This window comes from Tubulanus polymorphus, chromosome 11, assembly GCF_964204645.1.
Source record: "Tubulanus polymorphus chromosome 11, tnTubPoly1.2, whole genome shotgun sequence".
Taxonomy (NCBI): domain Eukaryota; kingdom Metazoa; phylum Nemertea; class Palaeonemertea; order Tubulaniformes; family Tubulanidae; genus Tubulanus; species Tubulanus polymorphus.
This window is the reverse complement of record NC_134035.1, coordinates 1051498-1065076: the sequence shown is the minus strand read 5'-3', so window position 1 is coordinate 1065076 and position 13579 is coordinate 1051498. Positions and strand designations below refer to the sequence as shown.

The window sequence follows — 13579 nt, the reverse complement described above, 5'->3', positions numbered from 1 at the left end:
CAAACACGGCATCGGTCCGGTAGTCGTGGGCCGAGTGGGCGAACTGGAGGACGTTAATGAACAAATACCGCAAGATACTTGACAATTCTGGAGCATGTAGCCGGGGTCCGTATTGCAGGCGCCGCCTCGAGCAAGTTCCTGGCAAAAATTCTTTTTATCATAGCATGGTACGGCAGTCGTTGGGCCGGCTTCCACTATTTCAGTGCCGGTTAGCGGATCAGTCTCTCGGCCATCTGTAAATCGAAATTATATGTCCAGATAGTTCGAGCATGAAATCCCATTTCTCATATATTGTATAAGTTATAGATTTCCCCAAAATACAGCTTAGCTTTTGTAGTGTGCACTGCAACAGTATATTCTATGGACATTATACATACAGAACATAAGCTTTGAAAGCTGTTTCTAAACTTACACGCGAATTCGCATCTGCAGTTCTTATTCAAGAACGAGTCGGGCTGCGGGCATTTGTTCTTCACCGTTTCGGGACAATGTGCTGAAAAATTCGTACAAGACAATTGATTTTATATTGTGAAAATTGTGTAGACGCAGAACAGTGTATAACAAACTTACAGCTACATTCGTAATGCGAGTTGATAACTTTGACGTCAGAAAACGAGAAAGACGCTTTGTCCCAGGTATCCTGGATAAGATGACCTTTCGTGATGTCCTTCGCTTGGATGGTTTGTTTACCATTTGCCGAGAATGCCTGGCATTATGAATTGAAAGACATTGTAATACATTATAAAACGAGAATTCGTTATTTGGAGTAAGTAATCATAATCTTTAGGTAGTAAAGATACTTACGGTGATCCCGTAGTGCATGATACTGCGGTAGTCATACGGTACCTCGTACTGTAAAACCAGATTAGATTCTATTCTCTTGAACCAAATGGCCCAGTCGGGTTCGACATTCTCGTACAGAATATTCAAATACTCGTCGCGATCGGGCAGTTGATGCTCGTGAACAAGTCCTAAAGCGTGTCCGAATTCGTGTAAGATCGTAGGTTTCTGTAGAATAACGAACTGATATCATGATAAAAGCTAATATATCATATTACGGGGCATCGTAATTTCAATCTACTCACGACTCGACAATTTGGATGTAAATTGATCGCTTGCTCGCCACCAGTCATACCCAGGTGCGAATTGCATCTAGAAATATAAAGCCTTATTAATATCACACAAGAAAACAAACTTAGAAGACTTATACTGGCGCCTCGAAAAAATAACATATGTAAATCGCCTATAGTATTATCGACAATTAATGATAATACAGTTATAATTCTATAATGTTATATTGAGGTTCGATAACTTTTTTTGGAATTTGAATGCACCGAAAATCGGCAACCAGTCTAACTAGGCTAACCCCTAAGTTGATAATGTAGGGTACGTCCTCTCAAAATTCAAAAAGACATTTAAATAAATTGAAAATAACGGCCATGACTGTGATGAAATATATATAATTACAAAATGAACGCTGGAAATTCGCAATATTGTAATTATTGTTATGAAACGCAAATATTGATGACGTAGTGCACATCGATCACACAGAACCCCTAATATATAACGCATGCTGGGTATCGATGTATATAAACATTATTGTAACGGTTTTTACGGCGTCAGAATATATAAGAAGTTATATAATCTAAATATTTGAGACAAGGGTTCATTAATACTTTAACAACCTAACTAGAAGCTAGATATACGAGAATTACTTTAATCTATCTTCAATTCCCCTTTGGGAATAAAGCTTGATAGAACAAGTGAAAGAACATCTTTCGATTTCAGCCACATCTACGAAACTGGCGTTTGAATCTTTTTGAATAATTTTCTCTTACCCGGTGCCGTTTTGTATGCGTATTTTATTTGTATGTTCATCAGTAGCCGCTACAAACTTCAAGCACGTTGTCTTTTCAATTTCGTCAATCGCTTTCTGAATTTCTCCTTTTTGTGCCTCGGCTACAAAAGAGACATAATCTAGATAATGGAATCCTCTCCCGGTTTCTATGTTTTCGGAAATACGAATATGATTTAGTTTACTGAACACGTCTGTGGTTTTAATGAAATACGGAATCGTATTTCCGGTCCATCGTTTGAAAAGTTCCCAATGCGCTTTCCTTTTCTGTCGGTTAGTCGCGTTCGCCGGATTGTTATACAGAGTGTCGTACTGTAACTCCGTCAGACTCATGTCCAGTTCTGCGAGCCGACCTCCGTCACTGGTCATCAGGCGACCTTTGAAAGCTGTGGAAGTGTAACAACAAGGATTTTCAGTGCACTCGGGAACTAGCTCGTCAAAATAAATCCAAAGTCATCAATTCCATCTTGATAAAATCTTTTATTCAAATGCTTGGTCGGCTTCCGACCGACCGCAACAACTGCTCAGTACAAACTGCCAAATAAAAGTGTGCGTTGTGTCCCTCATTCTGTTTCAACTGACTCTTATATCTATATATATATATATATTCCTGCATAGTAACAAAAACTTAGGTATGAAAAACAAAGGTGACAGACAGTGAGTAGACAATTTGAGCAACAACATGCCATAAACAAAGACAGAAAGAACATATGACTAATTACTTTACAAACACGACTAACAAATACATTTCTAAACAAAACAACAAGTTGCTATACTCCACTATACTTTCTCTGCGACTTTTGCATATACGCTAAAGTCGAGAAACTACTACAGGGTTAAATCATGTAAAAAAAACTAGGAAAAAAAATTCAATAGTATCCAACCATACTTGTTGACCAAGCGCAACAACGTTACAAAATTTTAAAAAAAACCATATCTCTAACGTAACAATACTTGTTGACTATAAAGCGCAACAACGTTACAAAATCATTTAAAACCTAATTACTCGGAATCTCATCTTATCTAGAAAACATGTACTACATAATATATGACAAATTACACAATGAACATAAAAAAACAATTACACAATCAACAAAAACCACAATACTAGACATAAGTGCTCAAATTGTTTTAGAGATCTAAGGTATATATAATATGGAAAAAAAAACAGACGGAGGGGTACGTGGTATTTCACAATACACGTGAAACAAGGCATTTGACATTGAAATATTGACTAATCTGCTGGCACATTTGCCATCTCAATATCACTTTAGAGATGGTCGCGAGCGTATACAAAAGTTTAATAAGCATCAAATCAATCACGACACTATTCCTTTTATTCCGAAAAGTTATGTCTTTTTAATTGATCGCAAATGGAACACAAATTTTGGATTTTCGCATCGAGAATAGAAATATCGGCTGCGGTTTCCTCAGCAGAATACACATTATCTACTAAGATGCACTGATCAGTGACATGATTAGGGATTTTTTCGAAATTGAGATCCAGCTCAATCGCGCTAAAAACTGGGTAACTCACGAATTGAAGTAGCTTTGATGTGTCTAGTCGCTCCGGGTGTAAAATATCCACAGACAAATGCTCATCATCCCAGTCTAAGATGCCAACGTCGATTGGTGAACTAACTATCATTGGGCACTGATTCTCGCCCAGATTCATGGATATACCTTCTCCGATAATTTGGAGGTTTTCAATTTGTTTACGCTGATTGAACATCATAAGCTTCGGCAGATCTCGAATTTTCTTCGCGTACTTTTGACGGGTTCGCTTCTCAGGATTCTAACAAAATCGGGCAAATTGTCCGATGATATAACAACGGTTGCAGCATGCGTTTTGTGCGTGACAACATGTCCGGCTCCAACAGTTGAGTCCACAATTCTTGCAAAGTACAGCCATTACTTATCCAAAACTAGGCACAAGATTGTTAGCCTGCAGCGCCTGTCAGATCTTGCCAACGGGTTCTCCACCAATTGTAACAACTAGGATTTTCAGTGCACTCGGGAACTAGCTCGTCAAAATAAATCCAAAGTCATCAATTCCATCTTGATAAAATCTTTTATTCAAATGCTTGGTCGGCTTCCGACCGACCGCAACAACTGCTCAGTACAAACTGCCAAATAAAAGTGTGCGTTGTGTCCCTCATTCTGTTTCAACTGACTCTTATATCTATATATATATATATATATATATATATATATATATATATATATATATATATATATATATATATATATATATATATATATATATATATATATATATATATATATATATATATATATATATATATATACATACATACATACATACATACATACATACATACATACATACATACATACATACATACATACATACATACATACATACATACATACATACATACATACATACATACATATATATATATATATATATATATATATATATATATATATATATATATATATATATATATATATATATATATATATATATATATATATATATATATATATATATATATATTCCTGCATAGTAACAAAAACTTAGGTATGAAAAACAAAGGTGACAGACAGTGAGTAGACAATTTGAGCAACAACATGCCATAAACAAAGACAGAAAGGACATATGACTAATTACTTTACAAACACGACTAACAAATACATTTCTAAACAAAACAACAAGTTGCTATAGAAGGACAGAGAAAAACTGTTGAAGGTCCTAACGTTAAGGAGGGGATTAATAAAACTTAGACACCGACCTTCCTTGCCACCACCTGCCTCAATGATGATCTGGTCGATGCTGGGAGGTTCAGGGGGTTCTATAAAGTTTGGTAGCATTGGTTGATTCGGTCCGGGTCCTATCGGTTGGGTGCCGAATACCGTGCCCTGAAATCAAAGAAAACTGTCACTCCCTTTGCTACACATGAACACTCAGCAAAGCTTATTTAAAAATTAGAAATATTTTGGGTGGTTGCTGCCACCCTTCTTCAATTTAAAATGACTTGCAAATAAATACACAGTATATGTATATAAATCATCGAATCTTATCACGGATATTGACTATATTATCTGATTCACTCGGCAAAGCGTTGGAAATCCGAAAAAAACAACCTCCTCAGATTTCCTAAATAGATTCTATTCATTTTCAAGGCAGATTTGTTTCTTTCTTTTTCCAGAAAATGATTCGTTTTGATTTGGTTTCCCTTACGAATCCGGCAGAACCTGTCGGAAGTGAAACGGGCAGATTTCAACTGATATCCGCTGACTCGGTGCCTCCAGACGACTTCAAACTTCATAAGTCGCGATGACATAGAAAAGATCGCGAGAAGTCGGCATATTTGAAATAACCGATTCTAGGTGATGAACTTACCGCAAACGTCCAAACAAATATCAACGTGATGAAAGTCATGATGGTTCAGCAGATCTACCAACATCGCTGGTGACGATACCGTTTATATGCCACAGGTAGCATCAACCAGGATCATACACCGATTAAAGGTAAAATCTTTTACAAATCGGGGTATTGTTCAAGCGTGAAAAGGATTTATCCCCAGGAAACGCAATTTCCTGTTCCACCGATTTTTCGATTATCTATTTGAAATTCACACCGGATATGACGTGTTTTCATATTGAAACAATGAATAATGTTATAAAAAATTTATCTGAGCTGCTCGTGGCTGATAAGGGCCGCATGCATATGATCAGCAAAACCCAGCTCTCGTTTAACAACCAACGAATGGTTTTGGTCGTTGATTATAGTGATATTGGAAGATAATTGATCATTCATTAACTATAAATGTATTTGATTTTTTGGGAGCAAGGTTGGTAGACCTGGGCGATTGCTCAAGGGTGAAATGTTGAAATTCAATCATAAGCTATACACTAACGTGCAGTGAGTGCTAACGTGTTTTTAAATGGCCATTAAAACCCAAGTTTCCAACCAATACAAGAAATAAGAAATTAGTATATGCAGCAATCTGTTAATGACCATGGATCCAGCAGAAAATTTCAGTTGAAGTCCACCACGTCCAGTATTCATGATGAAGTTTACACGACAGCCCGACAGAGGAAAACCTGAAATACTAAAATTGAAATCACATTAACAGGGAGACTGACTGAGAGGTTGAGGGAGGATGGGATGAGAGGTTGGGGGAGGATGGGGTGATGAGGTTGGGGAGGATGGGGTGAGAGGTTGGGGGAGGATGGGTAAGAGGTTGAGGGAGGATGAAGTGAGAGGTTGGGGTGAGGTTGAGGGAGGATGGGGTGACAGGTTGGGGTGAGGTTGAGGGAGGATGGGGTGAGAGGTTGGGGTGAGGTTGAGGGAGGATGGGGTGAGAGGTTGGGGGTGGGATGAGAGGTTGGGGACAATGGGGTGATGAGGTAAAGGGAGGATGAGGTGAGAGGTTGGGGTGAGGTTGAGGGAGGATGGGGTGATGAGGTTGGGGGAGGATGGGGTGAGAGGTTGAGGCAGGATGGGTGAAAAGTGAAGCAAAACAGCACAATTACTCTGACATAGTAAAGGCTTAAGCAAAAGTTTTCAGCAGTTTTCAGTCACACTGGATTAACAGATTCTCGTTTATCGTTTATATCGTTTACCTGCTGGCCTTGTATCTCATTTCAGTTGAGCTTTAAATCGACTCGGTCGCCTATATATAATATTCCCTGCACGTCACTATATTCTAAATCATGATCAAGCTAACTAAAACAGAACCGGCAGTTGTAGGAATGAACTGATTTCAAATGTTATTGCACTTTACAAACGTAACCCGACCGATTAGGAGATCGCCCCAAACCGGGGAAGTGTAATGAGATGTCATTACACTTCTCTGCCCAAACGTAATAATTTCGGGGGTTTGAGGGGCTGTTCGACTTTCTATAAACCGCCGATGTTTATTGCTGGTGTGGTTTATGATCCAACGTATCATTTTCTATGTCAGTGGTTTTAGTACGGCGCATACAGTTCATTTACGATACGAACCACGAAGCGTGGACGATCAAAGCTCGTTCAAGGCTGTAGTAGACACTGATAATATATACTTAAACCTATATCGAATTAAATTATTTCCTTACCTCGTTTTTCAAAGGTTCAGGACGGAGTGAGACAGTCATCGTTGTGGCAGTTCCGGAATCTGTCGGCGTTACGCGAGAAGGAGCCCAGCATACACGCTGGTAGAATCACGTTCGGCTCGTCGAACGAAGAGATCATGTCCTTCGTTCGCCAGGCGGACGGCCATCCGGGGTAGATACAAAATCAGAATAATATTCTCACCGTGTTGATCGCTAGAATAATGTACGAATTAAGCCCTGTTCTCGTGTTCGGTTTTCATTCAGGTTTCTCGTAGTTTCGAATTTCGGTCGCGTGGCCGGAAAACTCGATCTGCGCCAAATGGCAAAATCCGAGCTCATCCATAGCGATAAGATAGAAGTGGCGTTCTTGACGATTGGAGATTTTGATTTCGAAGTCGGAGACATAATACGTAGTAGAGACGAGATCACGATGCCGCCGGAATCGACGGCCATTTTCAAGTGGAGATACGAGAAAAAAAATCATCTTTGAGCGGACGATGCTGTGACGTCATACGCTAGTCAGTGTTGTCGCTGAATTTGCTTTTTTCGGTAAATTTAAGACATTTATAGTGATTTCTAACCTTTGAAGTGAGGTTTTATCGCATCCGACCGATTGTGAGGATGTCGTACTGAAAGGATTACGCGTGATGATGCACTGTAAGCAAAATAACGCTCGCTAAAACCTTGAAGCGAGTGATATTTTATTGCAAATGAACTAAAACATGGCGGATTTAGGTCCTTATTCACGGTTCTGACTATAGCGCCATCAATCGATAAAATTCAGAACTTGAATGTGTCAATATCCCGTATTCTAACATCTTATACCACTAAAATGAAACAGGGACGGCAATTTTGAAGGACTTGTCACATCCCAAAAGGGCACTTTGATGTCCACAAAGGCAAAATTAGGTGCATTTGGTGTCTGGCATGCATCATCTATGTGTCGACCGGTGTGTCGTCTAATTCTGATTAAATATGATACTATGAATACGTTCTGAATTTTGCATGATATTTTCTCATTTTTTAGGTAACATATTTAATTATTTCTAGCTAAAATTCACTTACTTATCAATTAATATAGTATTTATATACAGAATAAAGTATTCATTTACATTTTTGAATGATAGTTTATCATCTGAATTGACAAAATGTCCATATTTTTTCTGTCGCTCTCTCCCACACCATACTAGAAATACCCCGATTTGAATTTACTCTTTCAAGGCTTATTCTTTAATAGAACAAATGTTTGGTTCAAACGTTTCAGAGCAGTTTTCAGAGTTTGGGATTTTTTTCGGAATCCGGCCGCAAATTGGTAATTAGTTCGTCCACTACTGCAGTTCGAACACTCTGGCAAGCGAGTATTATGTTAGTTCACATTTCCCACGCTATCGTTATACATAGGGGCAGCACAAGACGATCAAGATTGAATTGATCGCGCTATTCTACTGTGGAGCGGGCTCAATTCAATCGCTAAATCTTTATTTACAGTGAACTATTCCCTCAATTGATAAAGCCGCGATGATTCTAAATGTACGAATTTGATATTGGTTAAAAAGATATTTGATATTGGTTAAAAATTGGTTCACGTTTTCCACGCTATCGTTATACGTAGCGGCAGCACTAGACGGTCGAGATTGAATGGATCGCGCTATTTTACTGTGGAGCGGGCTCAATTCAATCGCTAAATCTTTATTTACAGTGAACTATTCCCTCAATTGATAAAGCCGCGATGATTCTAAATGTACGAATTTGATATTGGTCAAAAAGATATTTGATATTGGTTAAAAATTGGTTCACGTTTTCCACGCTATCGTTATACCTAGCGGCAGCACTAGACGGTCGAGATTGAATGGATCGCGCTATTTTACTGTGGAGCGGGCTCAATTCAATCGCTAATTCTTTATTTACAGTGAACTATTCCCTCAATTGATGAAGACTTTAAAGTCACGATGATTTTAAATGTACGAATTTGATATTGGGTAAAAAGATAAGCATTCATGATATTTCATGTCCTCAGGGACGCACAGGGGGACCTCACTCCAGTTGACTTCGCACGCAGACACGTCACGACACAACAGTGAAGCCGGCCCGGCCCTGACTCGACCAGTTAGTTACAACGCCTTTCTCCCACTGCCACAGGCTGGGCTCTTGTGTAAAACGAGAATCTGTTAATCCAGTGTGACTGAAAACTGCTGAAAACTTTTGCTTAAGCCTGAACTATGTCAGAGTAATTGTACTGTTTTGCTTCCCTTTTCACCCATCCTCCCTCGACCTCTCACCCCATCCTCCCTCAACCTCACCCAACCTCATCATCTGAAATTTATCACAGTTTTACTTCTTCAGCCAACTTCTTCCGCACTACTAGTGAACTAACTGGACTACTAGTGAACTAACCAGACTATATGTGAACTAACTGGACTATTTAGTCAACTAACCGGACTATAAGTGGATTGATACTCACTCTGTTTACTACATTTCATAAGAATTGTCAATGTGGTTATTTGAAGCAGCCTGTAATTGTGTTGCAGGAATTATAATTCAGGGTTTTTAGTAAGAGAATCAATTTCTACCTTAAAAATTAATTGAATATTTGACATCATTGAATAAAAATCGTTTTTGGACCGAATTTCATCAAAATTTGTGACGAAATTAAGGGGGTCAAAACACGAAATCCTGAATATCTCATTTTACGAGCTTCAGATCCTAAATCTAACCTCATATTTGTACCCAGCACCCCAAAAAACATGTCTGCACAAAATTTCATTAAAATTGGGCCAAAAAAAAATTTTGACTTTGTACCCCATTTTTGGGGTGCATATTTTGGGCATTAAAACCCTTATTTGCTTATGAAGATGAATTCCGATTCAAAATCTGATTACGGATCCGGAATCTACACCTCAGAATACATATTCCTACTAATTTTCGAAGGAATCAGAGAAAAAAAATTTTTCGCCGAAAAAAAACTCCTGGACTAACACCTTAGATTTTTGCCATTTTTAGCCAAAAAATCGAATCTCTTCGATTTGTTTAAAATTTTAGTCCTCTGTATTTTCAGGGGTGCTGATTCCAAATCTGCAATCAGATTTCGAATATCTCAAAAACTCTGGGGTCCAAGGCCTTTTGAAAATTTAGGGGGTCCCCCAAAAATGCGAATTACTCATTTTCTGGGCCTCGGACCCGAAAAATTCTTTCAGATTTGTGATCAGCACCCCATAATACATGTCTATACTGAATTTCAACGAAATCGGAGACAAAAAATATTCGACCCCTGACATTCATTTTGTTGAGTAGCCTACCTCAGATTGCCATTTCTCTGATACACCGGTAATTAGACTTAACTCTAACTCTGTATGTTTGACTGGTGGCCTCAAATCTATAAAGTTTCGTGTATATTTTTTTAGGAGTTTGTCATCATAAGGAACTATATATTGACGTTTTTGTTTGTTGATCAGGACCTACATCAGATGAACTGGATAAATATGTGTGGGCAGCGTTAGAACTCACCGAGAGGATAAACAAACAAACGAACACATATTGGGAGAACTTGACTTCACTTATAGTGAACTTTATGTCCACGAGGACTAAATATGTGACACTACCGATTGGTTGTGTTTGAACTAAAAACGGGGCAACTAAAAAAAATGCTCCTGGCATCTAGAACCTGTTGTTCTCTCCCAGACGAAACTAGGAATATCCCAGATTCAAATTTACTCTTAAGCTTTATTCTTTCATAGAAAATTGTTTCTTTAATAGTTTCAGAACATTTTTTTCTGGTTACAGTGAATTAGTGGTAGTTGAATGCACTATTTAGAGAATAATATTTAATTTGCTTGAAATTCTTCCTTTGGCATGTGAGCCTACCGCTTTACCGGATACTAGTACATTCCGCAGACAAAAGAGTTCTATCAAAATAGTTTGAAATTCGTTTTAAAAAGATGATCCCCTTCGAAAAACCTAAAACAATAGTAGAATTATTCATATACAATGGACTCATATTAAACATTGAACGAAATTCGGCTAAGAAAAATATCTGTATTACTCGCATGCCACAGTAAGATTGCGAGGCTGAGTTAGATATCTACCGTTCAGTGCTGCCCCAATGAATTACGATAGCGGAATTTCTATGAACTAAAATAGTAGTGCATATTTACCGCCGGAATTTAAATTTCCTTATTACGTACAATACAGACCAGTGTGGCGCCTAATTCTGATTAAATATGATACTATGAATACGTTCTGAATTTTGCATGATATTTCCTTATTTCTTAGGTAACATATTTAATTCTTTTTAGCTAAAAATCACTTACTTATCAATTAATATAATATTTATATACAGAATAACTTATTCATTTACATTTTTGAATGATAATTTATCATCTGAATTGACAAAATGTCCATATTTTTTCTTCGATGTATTCTAATTGGGCGCAAATAATCAGGGAACATACAAACACCTGTAGCTCTCTCCCAGACCATACCAGAAATACCCCGATTCAAATTTACTGTTTTAAGGCTTATTCTTTTATAGAAAATTTGTTTGGTTCAAACGTTTCAGAGCAGTTTTCAGAGTTTGAGAATTTTCCTCGGAATCCGGCCCGCAAATCGGTAATTAGTTCGTCCATTACAACCGTTCGAAGACTCTGGCAAGCGAGTATGATGTTAGTTCACGTTTTCCACGCTATCGTTATACATAGGGGCAGCACTAGACGGTCGAGATTGAATTGATCGCGCTATTTTTACTGTGGAGCGGGCTCAATTCAATCGCTAATTCTTTATTTACAGTGAACATTTCCCTCAATTGATAAAGACTTTAAAGCCACGATGATTTTAAATGTACGAATTTGATATTGGGTAAAAAGACAAGAATTCGTGATATTTCATGTCCTCAGGGACGCACAGGGGGACCTCACTCGTCTCCAGTTGACTTCGGCGCAGACACGACACGTCACGACACAGTGAGCAGGTGAGGGACCTACTAAATTTATTTGGAATCAGTCAGTCGTTATTACTACGGGTTCCGGGTTGTTTGGGGAACGACGGCTAGGTACTAGACTAACAGGGACCTCACTCGGTGTCAAAAACCACTTTCTAGCCTACACGGGCCGCACTACCCTAGCCGCTTGCATTGCACATGGTGCAGGCGATAGTTTCACAAATCTTGTTGATGAACTGTTCTTACAATTTCCTGTTACTTCCTCGTCCCTCTTTTCCACCACATCTTGTTCAGCAAGTTAAGACCAGCTGACTCGACCAGTTAGTTACACCAGCTTTCTCCCACTGCCACAGGCTGGGCCTTTGTGTAAAACGAGAATCTGTTAATCCAGTGTGACTGAAAACTGCTGAAAACTTTTGTTTAAGCCTTTACTATGTCAGAGTAATTGTACTGTTTTGCTTCACTTTTCACCCAATCCTCCCCCAACCTCTCACCCCATCCTCCCTCAACCTCTCACCCGACCCTCCCTCAACCTCTCACCTGACCCTCCCTCAACCTCTCATACCACCCTCCCCAACCTCTCACCCCATCCTCCCTCAACCTCTCACCCCATCCTCCCCCAACCTCTCACCCCATCCTCCCTCAACCTCATCACCCCATCCTCCCCCAACCTCTCACTCCATCCTCCCTCAACCTCTCACCCCATCCTCCCCAAACCTCATCACCCCATCCTGCCTCAACCTCACCCCAACCTCTCACCCCATCCTCCCCCAACCTCACCCCAACCTCTTACCTCATCCTCCCTCAACCTCATCACCCCATTGTCCCCAACCTCTCAATCCACCCCAAACCTCTCACCCCATCCTCCCTCAACCTCACCCCAACCTCTCACTTCATCCTCCCTCAACCTCTCACCCATCCTCCCTCAACCTCATCACCCCATTGTCCCCAACCTCTCATCCCACCCCCAACCTCTCACCCCATCCTCCCTCAACCTCACCCCAACCTCTCACCCCATCCTTCCCCAACCTCATCACCCCATCCTCCCCAACCTCATCACCCCATCCTCCCCCAACCTCTCATCCCATCCTCCCTCAACCTCTCAGTCAGTCTCCCTGTTAATGTGATTTCAATTTTATATTTCAGGTTTTCCTCTGTCGGGCTGTGGTGTAAACTTCATCATGAATACTGGACGTGGTGGACTTCAACTGAAATTTATCACTTCTCTTCAGTCAACTTCTTCCGGACTACTAGTGTAAACTTCATCATGAATACTGGACGTGGTGGACTTCAACTGAAATTTATCACTTCTCTTCAGTCAACTTCTTCCGGACTACTAGTGAAACTAGCTGGACTTCTAGTGAACTAACCGGACTATATGTGAACTAACTGGACTATTAAGTCATCTAACCGGACTAAAGTGGATTGATACTCATAAAAAACAGTCAGTGGTGGACTCCAGGAGGTGTGGAACTACCATTTTTCTAAATTAATATTCAAAAGCGTGTGCGCGATCGCATGGAACACCGTCGATCTCCCATATTTAATACATGCGCGCACACGCTAGCACGCACACTCACACCGTACTACTAGTATGACCACTACACTGCGTGTGTACTATAGATAATAGTATGTACAATAATTCTCTTGTGGTATTCAGATTTTTTTCTTTTTATTAAACGATACGCGAGCCACGGTTCGGCAGTTTTTCGCTTCGGATGAGT

General features: G+C 39.5%; 1 protein-coding gene across 1 annotated transcript; it reads right to left on the bottom strand.

The window, feature by feature from the left end:
* Window positions 1-783: 783 nt before the first annotated feature.
* On the bottom strand, window positions 784-2188 carry LOC141912870 (zinc metalloproteinase nas-4-like). Its single transcript, XM_074804288.1, has 4 exons — window positions 2041-2188; window positions 1839-1959; window positions 1086-1152; window positions 784-1008 (listed from the first exon to the last, which is right to left on the bottom strand). The coding sequence occupies exons 1-4, from the start codon at window positions 2186-2188 to the stop codon at window positions 784-786; spliced, it is 561 nt and encodes a 186-aa protein (XP_074660389.1).
* Between the last annotated feature and the right edge of the window lie 11391 nt (window positions 2189-13579).